At 35.2% G+C, this 24803-nt stretch overlaps 1 protein-coding gene across 2 annotated transcripts in view; it reads left to right on the top strand.

Annotated features, from left to right (window-relative positions):
• Nucleotides 1-24803, top strand: part of LOC106868735 (adhesion G protein-coupled receptor L4) — an 87398-nt gene that overhangs the window by 29947 nt on the left and 32648 nt on the right. For both annotated transcript variants that reach the window (XM_089350706.1, XM_014914132.3), the window contains 11 exons: nucleotides 1844-1970; nucleotides 3963-4075; nucleotides 5211-5259; nucleotides 9334-9353; nucleotides 10718-10876; nucleotides 13391-13453; nucleotides 15735-15840; nucleotides 17691-17798; nucleotides 19274-19346; nucleotides 22628-22742; nucleotides 24746-24792. In XM_089350706.1, coding sequence (XP_089206832.1) covers nucleotides 1844-1970; nucleotides 3963-4075; nucleotides 5211-5259; nucleotides 9334-9353; nucleotides 10718-10876; nucleotides 13391-13453; nucleotides 15735-15840; nucleotides 17691-17798; nucleotides 19274-19346; nucleotides 22628-22742; nucleotides 24746-24792 — 980 coding nt within the window. The remainder of the gene's footprint in view (nucleotides 1-1843; nucleotides 1971-3962; nucleotides 4076-5210; nucleotides 5260-9333; nucleotides 9354-10717; nucleotides 10877-13390; nucleotides 13454-15734; nucleotides 15841-17690; nucleotides 17799-19273; nucleotides 19347-22627; nucleotides 22743-24745; nucleotides 24793-24803) is intronic.

Here is a 24803-nt window from a genome sequence, read left to right on the forward strand (position 1 = left end):
GGGGCCAGTATTCAAAGATCTTTTCTCACCACTTCATCTCACATCTTCCTGGGTGTACCCCTTTCACAGGTTCCTTCCACAATTAGAGTTTGGCACTTCTTTAAGTGGCTGTCCTCATCCATACACATCACATGACCAAACCAGTGCAATCTTCTCTCTTGCACACAACATCTGAGGCCTCTTATACCCAATTTTCCTCTTAAATCATTGACACTCTGTTGTGTGTGCACACTGACATTACCCGTTCAGTGGAGCATGCTAGCTTCATTTCTTTCAAGCCTGTTATTTGACATTTATTGGCTTGACTCAACTTTGTTGTTAATGAAGAGTTACTTTTACATTAATTGTTCCTGACTGAGGAGGCTGACACTTCTCACTTGCCATGTCTTTGTTCAGTTTCAGGCAAAAGAACCTTTTTAACCTTTATGGTTAGGGAAGACAGTGGGTAAATTAATAAATGTTATTCCATTCAATATGACAGTGCTTATAATAATGACAATAACCTATTGGATTCACAATACAACAACTATATTTAAAATGAAACATGTTAAAATTATACATGTTTGCTAAGGTCACATTTATATGATGAATAGAAAATGATTTAGTTTAGTTGAAGGTAGAAAACTTCTAATTTATATTGTATTGTTTATTTGTATTCAGTAATTCCAAAGTTCTTGACAAAGATATCAGTTATTGAAGTGTATTTGTTACACATAAATTTCCTTAACATCAGAAAAAATTGCTGCAGGATTTAGATACAGCTGGCTTCATGGAACTAAATAATGTCTTATCTAATTACAAACTGAATGCTAGGTTTTAAAATTGATCTTATGATCCAACAGATTATTATCATTTTTGTGAGCACTGTTATATTGGTTCAAATAAATTCTGTTAATTTACTCAATGTCTTCCTTAACCACAAAGGTTTCAAACAGTTCTGCCTGAAATTAAAAAAGTCATTGCAAATAAGAAGTGTTAGCGTTCTCTCTTAAAAACAATTTGGCCTCAGAATTATTTATATGAGGTTAAGTGTCACATCTGGGTAAGTGAACAGAGTATTGAGCTACCTACTGGCCAAAAAGCTGATGGTGAAATTATTCTGACTTTGGTGCTGTTTTGTGTCCATGACAAAATCATTAATGTTCTATGACTCAGTCATATGACAATCAAATAGGTTCTTGAAGAAGTAAATATCACTTTTGCAAGCAGTTGAAACAATAAGTAACTGATGAATGTTTTCTTAGCTTATAGATCTTTGTCTTGCAAGTTACTTGGCAACCTTGCTGGTGCTGGTGCCATGTAAAAAGCATCCAGTCTACACTGTAAAGTGGTTAGCATTTGGAAGGGCATCCAGCTGCAAAAAGCACTCTGTCTACTCTGTAAGGTGGTTGGTGTTAGGAAGGGCGTCCAACCATAAAAACTATGCCAAAACAGTGAAACCTGGTGCAGTTTTCTGCCTAGCCAGCTCCTATCAAACCATCCAACCCATGCCAGTATGGATAACGGATGTTAAATGATGATGAATGATGATGATAGTGTTGTGTATGTAAATGCATGTAGCATACTGATTAAGGTATTGCACTCATGATTGCAAGATTGTGGTTTCAATTCCAAGACAGGGTAGTGTGTTGTGTTCTTGAGCAAAACACTTCCTCTCATGCTGCTCTATGATAACTTTGACATTTCATGTGTGACACATCATGCACCTGTACAGGCAATGTTGATTTGATGGAAGTAGTGAGTTCATGTACAATACAAACGTTTAACAGTGATTGGTAAAATGAAAAAAATGAACAAAACAAGTAGAGAATAAGTCAGAAAATAATTCTTTTTTTTTGTGTAGGCCTTAAAGAAGAAGCAATTAGACAAGGAATTAATGATTGTAGGCTTACGGGATAAAGTATACTATGATAAAGAGATATCCATTAAAGAAAATCGACAAGTATGTCAAGAAGAATGGCAAATCCTAGGTAAGATTATAACTTTTTAATGTGGTTGTTTAACTTGCAAGAAATAGCACCCAAAGCTCCCTTAGCTCTTTGGCATTCAAAGAGCTAATGTAATGCTTATTTATTTACATTACTTTGAATTAATCATGCATTGTCTTGTAGCTTTGAGATTTTGATGATGTAATCGTTTAATTTTAGAAACACATTGTAGGGTAGGTGTGAAAGGCACAATATGGCTGGTTTGAACAGAGAACAGATAAAATATTTGGGATAGATATGGCCGGTTTAAATGCTAAATGGTTAGATCATATACTAGTGTCTTAAAATAGAAAAGACACATTTGACACAATGCCTGCAATGAATATTGGTTTCAAATTTTGGTGCAAGACTAGTAATTCCAGGGAACGGGTAAGTTAGTTACATCAACCCCAGCATTCAACTGGTACATATTTTATTGATTCCAAAAGGACAAAAGGTAAAGATGACATCGGCACAATTTGAACACAGAGCGTACAGACAAATAAAATGCTGTTAAGCATTTTGCCAGCATGCTAACCATTCTGCCAGCTTGCTGCCTTCTATGTTTGCAATAAATATTTAAAAAAGTAAAAAAAGGCAGCTTGATCAACAGACACAACTGAAACACCTTTCATTATACTTCTGCATGATCAGAGCTGATCTGTGGCATAAAAAAATCATTATTTTCTCTAGTTTAGTCATGAATGATTATTTTTCAGTTGCCTTTTATATTTTTAAACAGTTAGATGTAACCATGGGCTAACTTTGCTGGAATAGGAAAACTGACAATACAATGTAGTGATGATGATACTAGTGGTGGTAGTGATAGAGGTGGTAATGGTAGTGGTGGCGATTGTGACTGGTGGTAGTGGTGGTGGTGATGATAATGGTAGTAATCATCATTGTCATCGTTGTGGAGGTTATGATGGTGGTGTTGATAGTGTTAGTAGTTGTGGCAGCAGTGGTGATGATAATGATAGTGGTGGTCATTGTCATCATCGTCATGGTGGTGGTGGTAGAATCACTTGCTTTAAGTTTTGAGTTCAAATCCAGTTGAGATCACTTTTTACCATTCATCACTCTGAGATCAATAGAATAAAATACCAGTCAAATATTATGAGTTGCTGATTGACAGAATTGTTAAAGCATCTAACAAATGCTTTGCAGTATTTGGTTATGCTACTTTATATTCTGAGTTCAAATCCTACCAAGATAAACTGCTTTTTGGTAGGTGAGATTGAGAGTAATAAACTTAATCCCATCTGCTTAAATTTGCACAGAAGCACTCATGTGTAAAGTGATTATATTTTTCAATATTATTAAATAAACATTTTAGATTCTTTAAAATTGTCAATTATTTCAAAAAGCAGAATTCCAGTTTAAGCACCACACATAACCACTCGTAACATTTTTATTTTGGGGGATTTTCAGAAGATATTTGCAAGTTTGTGTTCTATACACAGGAATTTATATGATTATGGAAAAAAATTTTTAAAGTTTTTGAATTGCCTCATCCTAAATCCTAAAAGTTCCACTATTTTTTGAATTTTTTTTTCAAAATCAGAGTTTGAACTATCGACAGACTAAATTTTTTGCTTAAATCTCAGCAATGCTCCCCTCTTGGGTGCATCATTATCCCATTAAATGTGTTTATGGGGAGAAAAATACTGAAAAACATGTCAGAGTGACAAAGTGATGAGGAAATTATCAGGTGGACTTGAAACATGCTAAAAATAACAGCTAAATCGCCCTTAAATCACACACACAAAAATAAATTTTTCCCCATAGTTGTATGAATTCTTGTGTGACAAATTTTGCAAAATTTTACTGAAAATTCCAAAAATTAAAAAAATTATGAGGGGTTGATGGGGTGCTTAAACCAGAATTCCGCCATTTCAAAAACTTAATGAAATATCAACATATCTTTTATATGAATTATTTTAATTTATATTCAAATACATTTAATTCATTTATTTTTATACATTTGGTTTCCAGATTCAAACAGAGAAAAATGGAAGTCAGTCTTTTATAGAAATATAACAAATTGTTTATTAAAACCTAAGCAACCTAATCAAGTTATAAATGAAAGTTATACTTTGGTCCTTAAAGTAAGTAAAATGATTTTGCATTTTACAAGATAATTTTCCAAGCTAAATAAAAGATTACAATATTCTGAGATGGCATCCTTGTGATGAACATTAGGTAAATGAGTGTCAGCATACTTAATGCATAGAGCAGTAAAAAAACAAACCAGAATAGAAAAAATTTGTTGAGAAAGAATTGTAGATGATGTAAGTATAGGAGACAACTCTGGATGTATTTCTGGATTATTTTTACCTCATCAGTAAGTTTATTCACTACAGTAACTTGCTAAGAACAATCATGGATGTGTGGCTAAGAAATTCACATGTTCTTAAAACTATGTATTCATGAAGATAGTGTCTTAGCATAACCTTGGTCCAATAACAATCCAAAAACCAAGTTGTATAAAATCAACTTTAATTGATATTGTCTAAAGTTGACTAAAATTCATACCAAATTGTAATCTACTATTAATTGTAATCTACCTTTCATGTTCTTTGCAATTCCTTCATTTTGTTATTATAGCTACTGATAATTTCTCACTTTGATAGATCTTAATTTAAATATATGTGTTGAAAACATCACCACCATTGTTTTAAAGTCCATTTTTTCAAGTTTGTATGGGTCAGATGTAATTTACTGAGGCAGATTTGTACAGCTGGATTCCATCACCACACCTCACATGTTTCCAAGCAAGATAATATTTCCTCATGGCCAGACATGTCTTCATGGAAGATTGAAAATGAAGTACTGTGCTTTTATGATGAGGATGCTAATTTATTATTACTATTGCATGTCAAGACAAGAAGACCCAAACACACACATGCACGCATGCTCACACACACATGCACACACACACACACACACACACACACACACACACACACACTTTTTGGTTCTTAACTGCCAAATCCACTTAGAAGGCTTTGGTTGACCTGGGATTATACTAGAAGACACCCAAGGTGCCATAGAGTGGGACTGAACCTGAAAGTTTGGGAAGCAAATAGCTTAACCGCCCAGCCACATTTGCACCCCGCTTTTCCTAAATTAGAAATAACAAAGTATTTTGATGTGATATATACAAATTGGCAACATCAATTTCATATCAATTTAAAATGACAGCATCAATTTAATCAATGAAAAAAACATTTTCATTTTTAGGGAAAAAATGGATCTATGGATATTTGGCATTTTCTTGTGGTTAAACCAGGTTCGTAATTTATTTTTATATGTTTATTTTTATTCCGACCACTCGTATTCTCACAAGATTGTTGTCTCCAGACAAAAATAAATGCACATGTACACACACACACAAGCAAACACACAAAGAAGCATGTGTACACATATGTATAAACACAAATGGCACATACCAACACATATTATTATATACATTTTATGTTTTTCTTACTATGAACTTTACACTACTGTACAGCACTCCAATAACAATATACATTAATTCATATGTGTTATATACAAAAAAAAAGAAAAGAAAATGAAGGCTCAGCTTGTCTAGTTTCAACACTTGTTGCTTATCCTCTCTCAGTGAATATTATTTCTTAATCCTTTATTATGATATCTTTGTATTAAATCAGAGAGATCAGTTTGCAAATATAACATATGCTTGGCAAAGTGTTTACGTTTATTTATTACATATACTGTTGTCTAAAATCTATGCTATGTTCTGATACAGGATACCATTTGAAGGAGGTGTCTCTGTTTCCTTATGATTACATAGGTATTTAACCCTTTAGCATTCAAACTGGCCATATCTGGCCCAAATATTCTATTTGTTTTATGTTCAAACTGGCCATATCCAGCCTCTCACACTAAGCAGACAATGTCATTCTAAAAATAAACAATTATGTAATCGAAATCTCAAAGCTGCAATATAATGCAGGATTAATTCAAAGCAATGTGATCAAATATGCAATACATTTGACAGAGAAATCTGAATGCTAAAGAGTTAAAATAATTAGTGAATGCAAGCTACCAAGCCATAATTGTTTTGCAAGTCACAGCTGTTGTTTGATAGCAATATGATATTGAAACAAAGTACTCCTAATGCACCAATAATTTACTAATCAACCTAGCTGCAAAGTATGTGTTATGTATGCAAATCGCTCTTTTTAATTTACTTAAGTCCTCAGTAATAGCAACCAGTGTCTCTAAGTGGTTAAAGTGGGTACTTGTTCATGAAAGAAATTCTAATATCAGTTTGATCTGTCTTTACCTCTTCATGAAGATGTTGTATTGCCTGTTATTTCAGCCACCTAATCAGAAATTATGAAACTATAAAAAAACTGAAAGTGTAAGACAGAAGAAGTGGAAGAGGTAGAATTGTTCACAGGCAGTTTTTTCATCTGGGACTTGAGACATAGTCATTTGGCATACATCATCATCATCATCATCATTATTCTAACAACTTTTCCACGTTTGCATGGGTTGGATGTAATTTTTGTTGAGCCTTTTTTACATAGGCGCAGGAGTGCCTGTGTGGTAAGTAGCTTGCTTACAAACCACATGGTTCCGGGTTCAGTCCCACTGCGTGGCACCTTGGGCAAGTGTCTTCTACTATAGCCTCGGGCTGACCAAAACCTTGTGAGTGGATTTGGTAGACGGAAACTGAAAGAAGCCTGTCGTATATAAATATATATATATGTATGTGTGTATATGTTGTGTATCTGTGTTTGTCCCCCACAACATCGCTTGACAACCAATGCTGGTGTGTTTAGGTCCCCGTAACTTAGCGGTTCGGCAATAAGAGTCCGATAGAATAAGTACTAGGCTTACAAAAGAATAAGTCCTGGGGTCGATTTGATTCGACTAAAGGCGGTGCCCCAGCATGGCCGCAGTCAAATGACTGAAACAAGTAAAGGAATAAAGTAAAGGAATGCCCTTCCTTTTGCCAATCCTCACTTGTTTTCCAAGTAAAGTAATATTTCCCTATGACCAGACATGTTTTTCATGGAAAATGGATGAAGACATCACTTGCATGACAATAACATTTGTTTATAACTATCACACAATGTCCAGGCAAGGAGACAGTAACCTACACACGCACGCACGCACGCACGCACACACACACACACACACACACACACACACACACACGTGTGGTAGGCTTCTTTTAGTCTCCATCTATGAAATACACTCACAAGGCTTTGGTCAACATACAATGTTGACTAAAATTTATGGATACATTCTATTTTATAGTAAATAATTCATTTTAGCCTATTCTTTTAGTCTTTTGTTCTTTTACATGTTTCAGTCATTTGGCTGTGGCCATACTGGAGCACTACCTACAACGGTTTTAGTGAAAGGAATTGACCCCAGGACTTATTTTTTGTAAGCCTAGTACTTATTCTATCGGTCTCTTTTGCTGAACTGCTAAGTTATGGGGGATGTAAGCACACCAACATTGGTTATTAAGTAATGTGGTGGGGACAAGCACAAATACAAAGACACACACACACACACACATACACACGATGGGCTTCTTTCAGTTTCCATCTACCAAATCTTCTCACAAAGCTTTGGTCAGCCCAAGGTTATAGTAGAAGACACTTGTCTAAAGTGCCACACAGTGGGACTGAACCCAGAATGATATGGTTGGGAAGCAAGCTTCTTAACACACAGCCATGCCTATAAATATAAATTATTTAAAGTACATGAAATTATCCTTACTCAATATATAAAGCAAATTAATCAGGCTTTATACTTAGTATTTCAGTCTATATTTTTCTCTTATGTAAATATAATTCCTTATTGTCAGTGTGCATCTTGCAACATAACACTGTACCATGGTGTATCACGTGGGAGCAACTGCTTACAGAGTCACTTGACTTGGTAGAAATAACAGGCAAATTTTCTTTAAATAATATTAAACCATTTAAAAAACATGTATATGAAATTATGTTGGACTGTGGCTGTGTGGTAAGCAGTTTACTTCCCATCCATATTGTTCAGGGTTCAGTCCCACTGTATGACACCTTGGGCAAGTGTCATCTACTATAGTCTCTGGATTTGGTAGACAAAAACTGAAAGAAGCCTGTCATACCTATGTGTGTATATATATATATATATATATGGTGTGTGTATGTGCATTTGTGTTTGTCTCCCACCACTGCTTGAGAACTGGTGTTGGTGTGTTCACATCCCTGTAGCTTATAAGTTCAGCAAAAAAGACCTGTAGAATAAGTACCAAGCTTAAAAAGAAAACAAGTCCTGGGGTTGATTTGTTCTTCCAGATGGTGCTCCAAAATGGTTGTAATCTAATGAATGAAAGAAAAAAAGTATAAGAATAAAAGAATATAGAATTAAATATACAAGGCCTTCGAACATTAGGCCTCACTGAGGCAATGACTAGTGGCCGAGACCTTTGGAAATATGCAGTGTATGAGAAGAACCGGCAAGCCAAGTGAGACTATAATCTGTAGCCTCTGCCAGGGGTGTAGCCAGCCCACTTATGCATATCTTTCCTTCATTGGACACTAAACTCCACTTGCGAAAACCTGTTGAGGCAAGTGAAATCGAAATCGAAATCGAACCAAATTCGACGACTGGCACCCATGCCAACCTCTCCTTCATTGGACACTAAACTCTGCTTGCGAAGACCTGTTGGGGCAAGTGAAATTGATATCATAATTGAACCAAACTCAATGACTGGCACCTGTGCCAGTGGAGCGCTAACAGCACCGTCCGAGTGTGATCATTGCCAGAGCAGCTATCTGGCTTTTGGGCCAGTGGCACATAAATAGGACCATTTGAGTGTTATTGTTACCAGCGTCGCCCTACTGGCACTTGTGCCAGTGGCACATGAAAAACATTTGAGCGAGGTCATTGCCAATGCTGCTGGACTGGCTCCTGTGCAGGTGGTGTGTAAAAAACACCATTTTGAGCATGGCTGTTGCCAGTACTACCTGACTAGCCTTTGTGCCGGTGGCATGTAAAAGCACCCACTTCACTCTCGGAATGGTTGGCGTTAGGAAGGGCATCCAGCTGTAGAAACTCTGCCAGATCAGATTGGAACCTGGTGCAGCCATCTGGTTCGCCAGTCCTCAGTCAAATCGTCCAACCCATGCTAGGATGGAAACTGAACGTTAAACGACGACGATGATGATGATGAAAAATAAAGATGAGATAGTTCTGGTGGGACTGCTTTTGACTTTAGCTTACTGAACAGGAACTGGAGCTGTTCTGGAATATAATAGAAACAACTGTACCTATTTAATTGTTTTTTCTTTTACTAAGACATTAAAAAGTTTTGTGTTTCAATTTCTTCCAGGTTCTCCAGTTACCGAAAAGGTAAGATTTTACTGATTTTGTTCTTTTTTAACTTCCTGCTGTAACAGAATTCTGTGGTAAAATTAAATTGGCGATACTTAAGATATAGCATATCTAAGTTCAGTATTTTTGTTTTACATTATATTTCATCAAACTTATTGATTTTACATTAGTATGTCTATTTATTTAATTCATTGTTTTTTGGGGTTTTTTTGTCCTAAATGGCTGCCAAAATATATTTGGAACTAAAATCAAATAGCAAATAAACACTCATTCACTCACATACACGCACACACACACACATGCGTGTGCACACACACACACACACACACATATGCTCAAACACATGCATACACTACACCTAGACACACATACACACAATGTATCGAGAAGAAAAAAGATCTGAGTGGTGAAAGTTTGTGCATGTCTCTTAGTGGCTGACAATACGTGCATCTTTGATGGTGAGCAGGAATAGTCGAGGAGCATCATAGCCATGTGTTGAGAGGGATTCTTTGGGGTTTGAATAAATGTAGCAAAAGCAAAGTTTGAAGAAATATTAGCCATTTTCCATAGTTTCTAGGAGTAAGAAAAAAGGAAATAATAGTTGCTACCCAAGGACAAAAATCATGTTACACAGTGTTATTCCTTAGCCATATAAACTGGCAAGGAGATACCCTTCCATGCAAAATTGTTTTCCTTGAAATTCTACTCTTTCTCTGATTAATTTGTAAAGGCATGAAATTGTTTTAATCCTTTGGACAATAACTGATGAGGATCTAGTGACATTCAATGTGTGTATTTTCCATTCGTTCCATTTATTTGTACATATATAGGCGCAGGAGTGGCTGTGTGGTAAGTAGCTTGCTTACCAACCACATAGTTCCGGGTTCATTCCCACTACGTGGCACCTTGGGTAAGTGTCTTCTGCTATAGCCTCGGGCCGACCAAAGCCTTGTGAGTGGATTTGATAGACGGAAACTGAAAGAAGCCCGTCGTATATATGTATATATATGTATATATGTATGTGTGAGTGGTGTGTGTTTGTGTCTGTGTTTGTCCCCCCAACATCGCTTGACAACCGATGCTGGTGTGTTTACGTCCCCGTAACTTAGCAGTTCGGCAAAAGAGATCGATAGAATAAGTACTAGGCTTCCAAAGAATAAGTCCTGGGGTCGATTTGCTTGACTAAAAGGCAGTGCTCCAGCATGGCCGCAGTCAAATGACTGAAACAAGTAAAAGAGTAAAAGAGTAAAGAGTATATAATTTTTAAACGAGCACGTGCACACACACACACACACACACACACACACATACACACACATGTAAAATAATGTTTCAGTCTTTATTAATTTTATTTTATTGAACACTTTTGTTTTGTTTCTTAGACCACTACAATTTATAACAACCCAACTATGATGGAAAGGGATACCGCTGATAAGTTGCAAAATAGAACATCTAATTCAAAGGAGCATAAGCTTGTGAAGTTAATTGATACTGAAAACAATTTAATTGATATCATCATGGAAAACAAGGATAACATTCAAGTGAGTATATTAATTCAAACCCTGGAGAATTTAAGATTTTAATGAAAATTTAGATTCATTCATCATCATCATCATCATCGTTTAACATCCGTTTTCCATGCTAGCATGGGCTGAACAGTTTGACCAGAGTCTGGGAAGCCAGGAGGCTGCACCAGGTTCCAGCTGGATGCCCTTCCTAACGCCAACTACTCCATGAGTGTAGTGGATGCTTTTTACGTGCCACCGGCACAGGGGCCAGAGGAGGCTGGCAACAGCCATGATCGGTAGGTGCTTTTTACATGCCACATACATACATATATATATGTATGTATGTGTGTATATATATATATATATATATATATATATATATATATATATATATATATATACATACATACACACACACACACATATATATATATATATATATATATATATATATGTACAGGTGCAGGCATGGTTGTGTGATAAAAAGTTTGCTTCCCAACCACATAATTTCTGGTTCAGTCTCACTGTGTGGCACCTTGGGCAAGTGTTTTCTACTATAGCCTCAGGCCAGCCAAAGCCTTGCGTACAGATTTGGTTGATGGAAACTGAAAGAAGCCCATTGTATATGTGTGTGTGTGTCTTTGTGTTTATGTTTGTCTACTCCACCACCTCTTTACAACTAGTGTTGGTGTGATTATGTGCCTGTAACTTAGGAGTTCAGCAAAAGAAATAATAGAATAAGTACTGGAGTTGATTCATTCAGCTAAAAATTGTTCAAGGTGGTGCCCCAGCATGGCTGCAGTCTAATGACTGAAACAAGTAAAAGATAAAAGGTATATATATATATATATATATATATATATATATATATATATATATATATATATTTATATATTTATATATATATATATATACATACTGCTCTACTCTTCGAAACGCCTGTGTTAGAATGGAGGCAGCTGATGAAGGAGATGTTCTCTATGTGGCCTGTGTGTTTTCTGTACTCGTTTATCATTTTGTCTATGCTTTGTTTGCAATGTCCTGTACCCAGATAAGCATCTATATATACAGGTAGATGTAAGTACGTACATACATGTACATATATATGCATATACTCATTTATCATTTGTATTATATATATATATATATCTTATATCTGCTTTCCATGCTGGCATGGGTTGGACAGTTTGACATGGAGCTGGTTTGCAGGGAGTTGTCCAGACTCCAATCCAACTGTCTGTTATGGCCTGGTTTCTATGGCTGGATGCTTTTCCTAATACCCACCACTTAACAGGGTGTGCTCGGTGTGTCATTGGTGAATGGTTCTATCATTTGAATATATAGAAATGAATTCCCTTAACCATAGCCATCTGACTGTTGAAAATGAACTAGGAACATTTACCACGTCACATGTAATATGTTCACCAGACTATCAGATGTTGTTACACATCACTGGTCACAATGCACTTTTGCATTGTTTTAGCTTTTGAATGATGCCACCCTGCTGACTAGGTGAGCAGGCCCTAATCGAAGGTGAACTGGAGCAATGTGAAATGAAGTGTTTTGCTCAAGAACACAATGTGTCACCCAGTCAGGGAATCAAACCCACAATCTAGCAATTGTGAGTGTAACAGCCTAACCACTAGGCTACATGCCTTCGTGGGAACATATATATAAGAAGGAAATAGCAACATATAACTAAAGGTTCAATATAGTCTTTATCAAACTTTTTGCAAATAAGGGTTATTTTAACTATTCAAAGCATAGTCTTCTTTCTTCCACAACTGCCTACCACTGGCAATTTAGTCACATAACTCAGCTTGAAGTAAATGTTATTGCCTTCATGCATTCATAGATCAGTCATAATAAACAAAACTATGATGGAAGGCGTTCTAAAGGTAATAATCCTATCTTTTGTATATCAAGGATTACATTGTTCAATGCAACCTTTATTTAAAATGGTAAGAGACAATTTAGCTGCTAAATTCAGCAGGTTGAGCAACCATGTCTCAGGACCTAGGTGAACAAAATTGCCTATAAACAATTCTGTCTCTTCCACTTCGTCTGTCGTTCAGTTTTTTTACAGTTTCTTATCTTCAGATTAGGTGGCTGAAGTAACAAGCATAGTTCATCAATTGTGTTTAGGAATTGTGTGAGAGGGTCATAGAAGAGAAATTGTTTTTTTTTTCAGCCACATGCATACATATCAACGCTTTATCATATATACATAGCAATTTATCTATCACATATACATATATACATATCAACACCTTCGTATCATTACGATGAGATTCTGGATTCACAAATTCACATGGAAAAATGTGAAAAATAAGAAAAATGTAGAACATCAAAATGTGAAATAAAAGTAAGCTGTATTTGCTGATGAAAGTACAATATTTTTAAATGAAGTTTTTCTCTTATTAAGACCACTACTTAATTTGACTGAAATAGCTTAATTCTTTACATGTTCGTTATTAGTTTTATCATGAAACTGCATATTTTATTTTTTAACATACCTTTGTAATCTTTCTCTTAATTTCTTTCTAGATTTTTGTAGATGTATTAAATAATATAACAATGAAAAATTGTTGGACAAACTTGAACAATGAGGTAAAATTTTTTTCTTTATATTTGTATAACATTGATGTTTTTATTTTGGTTGTTGTTAATTAGCCTAATTGTTGTTATCATAATTATCATTTATGACATTAAAAGAAAAAAAAAAAAAGGAATAACCTCTCAAACAGAAATGCACTTCCGAAGTAGGTAGGCCAACATCCCTTCTTAACAGGACACCAGGCCATTGCAGGGTTACCCATTTTCAGTTGAGTAGACTGAAGCCACATGAAATGAAATAACACAATGCACTGCTGGTCTGGGAATCAAAATTATGATCTTATGCTCATGAGTGCAACACACTAAGAACTAGGCCATGTATGTAGACATATATGTATGTATTTATATCATCATCATCATCATCATCATCATCATCATCATCGTTGTTTAACGTCCGCTTTCCATGCTAGCATGGGTTGGACGATTTGACTGAGGACTGGTGGACCAGGAGGCGACACCAGGCTCCAATCTGATTTGGCAGAGTTTCTACAGCTGGATGCCCTTCCTAACGCCAACCACTCCGCCGCCATTCGTACGCTCGTACGTATTTATATGTATATGCTTATATATATGTATGTGTATATTTAGGTGTGTGTGTCTTTGTGTTTGTCCCCACACCACGGCTTGAAAGTGGTTTTTGATTGTAACTTAGTGGTTTGAGAAGAAAAATTGACAGAATAATTATCAGGTTTAAAACCAAGTACTGGAGTCAATTTGTTCAAGTAAAACCCTCAAGTCCTATGTGAAACGAGGAAAAGATAAAGATAGTATTAATTTTGATTTCTAGAATAGGCACATGGGCAGAAATTTAGAGGGAGGTGTTAGTTAATTATATCATGCTCAGAATGATTCTAGAAGGATAAAAGGCAAAACTGACCTTAGAAGAATTTGAACACCAAATATTAAGAGCTGTAACAGAATGCCAGAAAATATTTTTGTTTACTGCACTATCAAGTGTACCAAGTCACATCTAAATAACAGCTTGTAAATATTGAGTTGAAACAACCATCTACTCTTTTACTTGTTTCAGTCGTAATACTGTGGCCATGCTGGAGCACTGCCTTGAATTGACTCCAGGACTTATTTTTATAGTCTAGTACTTATTCTATCGGTTTCTTGCCAAACTGCTAAGTTACAGAGACATAAACACATCAACACTGGTCATGAAGCAGTAATGGGGGGAACAAACAGACACAAAGACACACACACAGGTACACACACGCACGCGCACGCACACACACACACACACACACACACACATGCTTTTTTCAGTTTCTGTCTACCAAATCCAATCACAAGACTTTGGTTGGCCAAAAGCTATAGTAGAAAACACTTGCCCAGGTGCCACGCAGTTAGACTGAACCTGAAACCATGTGGTTAGGAAGCAATATTTTTACCACACAGCCACACCTGAAAAAATTGCAGTCTGCCCGTGGGACATAATCTCACATCTTTTGTAAACATGACAAACATCCTACCATTGAACCAAGGCAATCCCTTGAATCTATCCATTTATATTCTATCCATTTATATTCTATCCATTTATATTCTATCCATTTATATTCTATCCATTTATATTCTATCCATTTATATTCTATCCATTTTAGAAATTTTATCCTTACTCACTAATTTATACTTTAGCTGCTTCAAGGTTCACCATTCCAAATAAGAATTATTTCATGTTCCCTCAAAGTTTCTGAATTCTTATGACACATATGTTTATTTGTGAAAATTCTAAAAGGTTGTAAATATTTCTGAGCCAGAAAAATGTATGTAATAGTTAAAAATGATTATTCAGCATTATTAATATTAATTTCAAATTTTGGCACAAGACCAGCCATTTTGCAGGAGAGTATAAATCGATTACATCAACCCCATTGCTCAACTGGTACTTATTTTATCAACCCTGAAAGGAAAGTCAACTTTGCCACAATTTGAACTCAGAACATAAAGATAGACAAAATGTCATTAAGTATTTTGCCCAGTGTACTAATGATTCTGGCAGCTTTCCGCCTTTTAGCAGTTACTAATATTGATTTCAAATCTTGGCACAAGGCCAGTAAGTTCATAGGAGAGGATAAGTCAATTACATTAACCCCAGTGATCAACTGGTACTTATTTTATTGACCTCAAAAGGATGGAGGGCAAAGTTGACTTTGCCTGAATTTGAATTCAGAATGTCAAGATGGACGAAATGCCATTTAGCCTGGTGTGCTAATAATTCTGACGGCTCATCACCTTTCAGTTATTAATGTTACAATACTATTTATTTCAGAAAAAGTTGTATCCTACAAAGGTAATGAAAGTTGTTGACAAATTCCTGGAGAATATAAATACAACAAATTCCTCTGAACAAATCAAAATTGAAAAAGAAAATATAGGTAAGAAGGGCATTTTATTTCTACTTTTCCATTTTCTTCAATGTCATTATAGCCATCTTTTACCTTTTATCCTTTACTTGTTTCAGTAATTAGACTATGGCCATGCTGGGGCACTGCTTTGAAGAATTTTTTGTTGAATGAATCGATCTCAGTACTTTTTTTTCTAAGTGTGGGACTTAATCTATCGTTCACTTTTGCTGAACTGCTAAGTTACAGGGATGTAAACACATCTACACTGGTGGTCAAGCAGTGGTAGGGGACAAACACAGACATACACATGCACACACACATATGGAATGTATATACTTGGGGGTACTGAAAAGTTCTTGGCTTTGGATAAAAGAAAATACAGGAGGATCAATTAATTATTTTATTCAACACATTCCCCTCTCAGATTCACACACTTATTGCAGCTTCAGTTTTTCTAAACCCTCACACAGCCACATCTACACCTCATAATTTTTACATCATTTTTGCCATGCTTGAATGTGTTGGATGGGTCTTTTTGAGGCAGTGTTTGTCATAGTTGTGTGACAATGAAAATGCTTGCAACACATTTTAATATGCAGAATTGTTCATTATTTGAGTATTTACTCTGTGCTTCATCAATTTTGGTCTATTTTCAAGGAAAAAAAAATTATCCTTAAATGTATGGGTATATGCATAATTAGATAATGAATGAATATATTGTATGCATGTAACTGCTAGCTCTTGGAGTGTAAGTGTCTCTTTGGATCTCCTTGGAGATTTTTAGTTGCAACAGTAGGTCTTTTTACATTTCTGACATCTCAGACACTCTGAGTAGTCTCTCATGACCCTCTCACAATGCAGTAAAACAAAGATGGAGGGAGAGAAGAAGAACTGGTATTTATTTATTATTGGTACTTTATTTATTGACACCCCTTCCCAAGGTGGTGGAAAACAAAGCTGTTCACAGGATTTGAACTCAGAATAAATAGAGCCAGAACAAATAAATATCACAAGCCATACTATATTGTAACAACTTCAGCAATTCCTTTTATATATGTGTGTGTGGGTACATAGCTTAGGGGTTAGAGTGTTGCATTCAATCACTAGATTTTAGTTTTAATTCCTACACCAGGAGGCACATTATGTTCTTGAGCAAAACACATCATCTCACATTGCTCTGCAATCACTTTGACACCTGACATGATGAAGAGAGTGAGCTAATGTACAGCACAAACATACGATCACTATAAACAAATCATTTGTGCAGGTCGGTCGTTCAGCAAAGCAAAAGCTAATGAGATAAAAAATCCAAGGCTATGAAAGATTTCAGAACATTTATAAAGAGAAGGTCTTACAGCTGTTTCTGGGATATTTTATATATCCCTTCATCAGAAATGATGCAAGAAAATGGCTAAGCAATAGTTATTATAGAGAAGATATGAAATACAGAGTTAACTTGAGGAAGGAAAACAGAAGTAAGATACGTAAGTATATTGTATCCACAGTTCCATTATTTGAGCAGAATGGTGTATATATAAGTTTCCTGTACCTTGTGTGTGGGTTCCAGTGTTGCTTATATGTAAATGTTGCTATATATATATAAATACAGAAGGATGGATAGCGCTTCAGTCTTGCCCATCAATCCTCTTTTAAGGCATAGTATATCCAGCAATCCTTTTTTAAGACAGTACAGAACTTCAGTGATGGCATGAAAACTCCTTCAAAAGCACATGTGGATGAAATTCTTCATTGGCATCATACTAACTACGAAGGCTATGCAATATGCTACTTTCTCTTCTTTTTAGTTCATGATCAAATACATGACATGTTTGCAATTACTGATACTTAACTTTATAATAAAATCTTATTTATCCTTATAGTTTTCCAATTTGATGAATTAAAGAATAAAACCATTTCGGTAAATCTTGGTTCTGATGAATCCCTCCAAGTTCATATTGATGAGTCAGTAATTAAGAATATATCTTCAGGTAAAGATTATTTTCTCTTTATATCCCATATTGACACATCCTTGTCTGTGTAAAGATTTTTTAATGTTAGTTTTTATCTTTTATATTGTAAGTTATTAACCCTTTTGCTACCATATTTCTGTTAAAATACAGATATATTTACCAAAATTACATAAAAATATCTTGAAATACTAAAGAGTAAATTTATTCAATAAAATCGCCATTTGCTTCAACCACGGCTTCCAGACGACTTCAAAATATCTTGCAACTCTCCTGGATTGTCTCCTTGTCTTAGTTGGTGAATGCTACCATACTCTTGCCTTCAGTTCATCTTTGGTGTTACAAGGAGTTTTGTTAGTTTCTCGCTCAGCTGTACCCCACACATAATAATCAAGGGGGTTGCAGTTTGGGGAGTTAGGTGGCCAGATGTTAGGGGTGATGTGGTTGCTGAAATTGTCTGACAGCTATGACTGGGTTCTCCTGCTTGTGTAGCATGGTGCAAAGTCCTGTTGCTAACATAGGGTCTTCCAGCAGCCACCCTCTTGACCCAGCACTACCTCCTCTAGGCTTTATGTAGGCCTCTGTGTTGCATCTGAGGCTGTGTGGGAAGATGAATGTAGGCATAATGTCACCATCACTAATGGTCCCTCCAAACACCATGATATTGACTGGATGTTTGATTTTTATCACTCTTGGTACATGACCTCAGATTACACTGTCCTCAGATTGTCACCCAAACTCTCTGAAATGTTTGTATTGGAGCTTCCAGTGCAACTGCCAAGCAGCACAGCAAGTCATTTCCAAATTTCTGGCTGAGTGAATTGCGTCATGGTGCTGTTTTTCTCACAGTTGACAAAATAAAAAAAAACATGCCTGACATTAAAGATATACAATGACAATTTACCCATCGCACCCTGTATACAAACACACACACACACACACACACACACACACACACGTGCACACGTACATAGATAGAAATTAAGTGAAGAGTGGAGTTTATTTCATTACATTTATTTCATGAATCAATTATCAAAAATACAGTCTCATCTAGATGGACTTATCCATTGATATCTGCTGCTATATCATGGTGTTTGTGTTTTATTCTTCCTTATTTACTGTAATTATCTCCTATGGTTGAAGATAAAGAGTAGGGTCTTCTTTGGTGCTGTTCCCAAATGGAAAACTGATATTAAGTCATTCTCCAAAAAAGTGTAATGAAACTAAAATCAAAATTTTTTTTTCATCAGAACTTGATTTTATTGACAGCTTGATATTCTTTTTGTCAATATCTCAATGTATTAATGTCTAAAATCACTGAGACATCAAAATAGCTGCTAATGATGAGGTAGATGTTAGAAAAATTTCATAAGCAAGCCTAATTCATTGTTTCAGTGTACCATTAAAATTAAATCAGTTAAATTTTTATCATTAGAAGTTCAGCTAAACAGTGAAAGTGGCAGATAATAATGTTTCTTTTTCTTTTTCTTTCTCAGATGACCCCATATTTTACAGTGTTGTCCTCTACAAATCATTAACATACATCATACAAATGACTGAAGCTAACCGGTGAGACCACTTGAGTTATTTCTCATTTTATCTCTTAGTTGTCATAAGTTCAAACCTCAGCATGGCTATTGCATTGTACTCCGAGACAAAAGTATACCACTCTATTTGCCTCATTTTGTCCAGAGCAAATCAACAATGGAATAAATGCACCAGTCATATAGCGACGAACAAATTTACAGGAAAAAAAGGGGGGAAGTTTTCACTCAGGTTACAATGGAAAATAGATATAAAACTGTTTAAAAATGAAACATAGTATTTAATAAATATACAGTAATTTTTTTTATCTTTCTCATATAATTATTAAGACAGGCATCCTCTATGTTACAGAAGTTTTGCATTCATGAAAATCTTGTAATCTGGAATTCTGTAATGCAAAATCTAATTCTCTATTGACTTCCAAGTTATATAACACTGAAGACAGTGGGAAAATAGAATTCATACTTACAGAATTCCAAATTATAGCAAGATTTTATAGGAATGCAATGCTTCCATGTTGCAGGAGATGCCTTACAATAAATATTGTTAAGATTAAGGAATGCAGAGAGCCAGAGTCAGGTGCCAAAGTTAACTAAATTGCATTAATTAGTTTTGTCCTCTGTAGTTTCAAGTTCAAATTCTTAGGATTGATTTGACTTTAATTCTGGTAATCTAGAAAAGATCACCTATATCTTACGAAATTGCTGACATGCTCTGAAAAGAAACCCTTATATAATGTGGAATACTGATTAGGTAGAGGAAAACTACCAGTGAGCTCTGTCATTTTACTACATTTGTACTACTTAAAACATGAAATTTTCACTGATCTCACCACTAAAAATATCTTGGGCTTTAGGTCCATAATGCTAGTATAAGAAATAATTGTTGACTGAGACAATATAGAAGCAACTGTGAACATTCAATTTAATAGGTCAGTATGAGAATCAGTTCTAGAGTGGACTTAGTCTTTTTAATAAAATAAACAGCTGTAATATATTGTAGTTGATTTAGTTAACTGTAGTAAAGTGGATGCTAACATACTTGATGTAATTTACAAAACATATTAATTAGTTAAAAATGAAATGCATTGGAAAGTGAGCTTGCTCTATAGTGCTTAAGATCTATGGATGCTTTAAAATGTTATTTCAGTTAATTAAAATTTCTTGTTTTATAACCTACTTTACTATTAAATTTTCGATGTCAACAAATTTGATTTTGTGTGTTTATTACATGAGTCATAAAGTTGTGATGAATTAAGAACACTGAAATTGATACATGTCAGTATTATGTTAAGAACCTAACATCCTGTAGTTGAAAACACCTGGATTAGTGTTTAGTGTTAATATAAATGTACCAAAATTGATTTTTAAAAAAATTATCCAGATGATGGGTTGTGTCCATAAACTTTGTGGTCCTTTCTAGGTAGAGTTTCATTAGAGAACAGCAAACATTATAAATTGAAGGATTTTAACTGTGTTGTTCATTAACAGAGAGGATGTAGTGTTGCAAGATTGTTTCCTTCTAAAACAAAGAGAGTGTATTATTGCAACATTCCTTTTTTATATATGCAGGGTGCTGGTGCCACGTAAAAAGCATCCATGCCGGTGCCATATAAAAGCACCCAAGCTGGTGCTACATGAAAGCATTCAGTACACTCTGTAAAGTGGTTGATATTAGGAAGGACATCCAGCTGTAGAAACCACGACAAAACAGACAGGGAACCTAGGCAGCTCCTGTCAAACTGTCCAAACCATGCTAGCATGGAAAATGGACGTTAAATGAGATGGTGATGATGGTGATGATGATGATGATGCAGCAGCAGCAGGGAGGGTATGGAGTTGCAAAACTGTGTTCTTGATGTATGCAGGGAAAGTGCAATGCTGTAAGCCTTTTTTTATGCAGGAACTGTTATAGGGCTTTCAAAAATAGAAATAATACATTTCTAAATATCTCAGAGAGATTTATGCAGTAGTGATGCGATAAAGTAGTTATGTGCTGTCAACTTAATGTGATAGTCCTATGAAGGGAATAATACTACTGCTATTTAGCCCTAGGAAGCAGCACCGCTTCCTGTCGGCCTTGACACATTTCCAGTGTTTTTATGTTTACAAGGGGGAGACAAGCACCTCCACTTAGCTAAGCCTGCATCCAGAGACATGTTTCTGAATCTTTGCTCATCATCAGTCTGGAGTAGCAATGGCCTGTCAAGCTCTTGTAAACATATAATACTTCTAGTGAAACACATTCACTGATTTCAAAAGTAGAAATAATACATTTCTAAATCTCCCAGAGAGATTTATGCAGTAGTGATGCGATAAAGTAGTTGTATTCTGTTGACTTAATGTGACAGTGAATGTGTTTCACTAGAATTATTATATGTTTACGAGAGCTTGACAGGCATCTCCAACGAGCAGGCCATTGCTACTCCAGACTGATGACGAGCAAAGATTCAGAAACATGTCTCTGGATGCAGGCTTAGCTAAGTGGAGGTGCTTGTCTCCCCCTTGTAAACATAAGGACACTGGAAATGTGTCAAGGCTGACAAGAAGTGGTGCTGCTTCCTAGGGCTAAATAGCAGTAGTATTATTCCCTTCATGGGACTGTCACATTAAGTTGACAGCATACAACTATGTTATAGGGCTGTTTTCTTGATATGTGCAAGGAGGGTATAGTGTTGCAAAACTCTATATATGTGGATAGAGTGTCGTGCTATAAGATTGTATGTGTCATTAGAAATAATTGCAGTTTAATCATTCATGTATAGAAGAAAGTATATAGACAACATAACCAATCCTTGAGGCATACCAAAGTATATGTCACAGGAAGCCATGATAGCGGATGTTGTGAAGGAGCAGTCTGATAGGAAACTTGCCAGCCAATAAAATAGGGATGGAGCCCCAAAGTGCACAACTTAGTTAAGAGATTCCCATACCAGATATGAAGACCTTGCTGATGTCGAGGGAAAGAACATTGTTTTCCTGCATGATATACTTGTGGTAAGAGATCACAAAAATACCACGTAGGAGAGAAAGTTCCCAGAAGGCCAGGTATTATGTGAAATGTACTGATTATGGGAAGGAACCACCTTAGAATAGCAAACTGATTACATATTTTATATAACTGTCTAGATTTAGTGGCTTACAACATTTCTGTTTGAATCTTACAAAAACAGTCTCTGGATAAGAACAGACTGTGATAAGAAGGTACCTTCTTAAGGTAGAGATGAGAATAGAAAATCACATTTCTTTCCATTCCAGTTTTGTAGTATGAATCCTATGAATAAACTAAATATGTTTCTATTTTAGGACAAATGAAAACACAAATCACAAAGATCTTCTTTCAGATATTCTAAGTTTCACAATTCACAAAGCAAATTCAAAAAATCTCATAAAAAACATAACTTATCGTCTGAACCATAAGGTAAGTTTATCATTTAATCCATTAGCATTCAGATTATCCTATCTAATGTAGTGCTTTTTCATTCACATTGTTTTTAATTAATCATGCTTCGAAATTTTGATGATGTGACTATACTTTTAGAGTGACATTGAAGGGTATGTGTGATAGGCTTTGGGCTGGATATGGTTTAAATGCTAAAAGGTTCAGTGCTTATATAAGATGGAATGTATCAAAAAGTGTTTAGCCAATCCAATGTTACCTCCAGTGGTCAGTTTGTGATGACTCACCATCTTTCCTATTTGTTCATTTGTTCAGGACAGTTTTTCACTTGTATTCTAGTTTATATTTTGATGTTATCTACCTGAATTTCTTTTTACCTTTTAATCCCTTGTGTTAATTTTTAATATGGTTTCTTAGTTTAAAATACTGGTTCTGTTCAAAGTATCTTAGTTTTCATTATTAAATTACTTTCAATTTTCTTTATGGCCATATATACAAAGGAAATTAAAACAATGATAATATTATTGTATTTACAGACTAAGATACAATGCAAACTCTGAACAATCAGAATAAGTGAAAAATTGAAAAAGTAATATAAAAATTTAAAATATAGGTGCAGGCATCTCTTTCTCCAGAAACAGAGGCATAGAGTGAAGGCCTAGCAACTAATTTTTGTAGAAAAACTCGTATGCTGCTGAAGTTGTCTAAGGATGGCTTGATGTATCCTACAACACAAACTGGAAATAAAAATTGAGAAAGAATATAATCAACAAAAATGTATATTTTTTATTAAAATGTTCAAACTTCTTTCATAGGGCTGTGTTCAAAGACCTCAGCTGCAGATTTCCCATTCTGTAACCCTGCCATATTAGACAGCTGTGAATTATAGTTTGAAATTAGAAGTGATAGTTGTCTTAAAGAGATATATTGTTTGCTCTGCTTTAGCTTGAGTTGGTTGTGTTCAATCCTTTATGTTGTCAATAGTTTAACTAAATGACACAAGTAAACACATTTGTAGTATGTTTACCTCTGGTGTGAGGTAGAAAGATAGGATAAGTGATTTATAGAAAGACTGTTGATTACTAGTAACTACAATGGACATTTTGGTAAACAAAAAAGATAGGATAAGTGATTTATAGAAGAACTTGATTATTAATAACTACAATAGACATTGTGGTAAGCAGTAATCAGTAACTTCTTTCTGAATGAATGACTCATCTTCCCTCTTAATCTACAGAATATCTAGTTGTAACCCAATCCTAACAACTAATGTTGTTTAACACTTTAGCATTCAGATTATTCTGTCAAATGTAATGCTTCTTTATTCAAATTGGTTTGAATTAATCATGCATTATCTCATAACTTTGAGATTTTGATGATGTGATTGTTTATTTATAGAAAAACACTGTAATGTAGGTGTGAGAGGTCAGGTCTGGCAAGTTTGAACAGAAAACAAATAGAATAATTTGGCTTGATATGGTGAGTTTGAATGCTAACGGGTTGACCCTTTGGCATTCAGATTATACTGTCAAACATAATGCTTATTTATTCAAATTAGTTTGAATTAATCATACATTATCTCTCTGCTTCTAGGTTGCAATAGTGCGACATGTTTTTAGAATGACATTATATGGTCAGTGTGAAAGGCTGGATCTGAAACATGTAGAATATTTGGGGCAGATATGGCCAGTTTAAATGCTAAGGGGATAATGTCTTTCTTTTACTCTTTTACTTGTTTCAGTCATTTGACTGTGGCCATGCTGTAGCACCGCCTTTAGTCGAGCAAATCAATCCCAGGACTTATTCTTTGTAAGCCTAGTACTTATTCTATTGGTCTCTTTTGCCGAACCACTAAGTTACAGGGACGTAAACACACCAGCATCGGTTGTTGAGCGATGTTGGTGGGGACACCCAGTGTAATACTTTAAACTCATTTGGTTATTTAGATGATTATGTAGAGTGTATTTTCCAGAAGAGAAAAAATCATAAATGTTAAAACAATTATTTTTTAACTATTTTTTCAGAAACTAACTTCAAATACAAAATGTGCCTATTGGAGTTCTAGTCCAACGTAAGCCACAC

The sequence above is a fragment of the Octopus bimaculoides genome, chromosome 4 (genome assembly GCF_046866305.1).
Source record: "Octopus bimaculoides isolate indiv1 chromosome 4, ASM4686630v1, whole genome shotgun sequence".
NCBI lineage: Eukaryota > Metazoa > Mollusca > Cephalopoda > Octopoda > Octopodidae > Octopus > Octopus bimaculoides.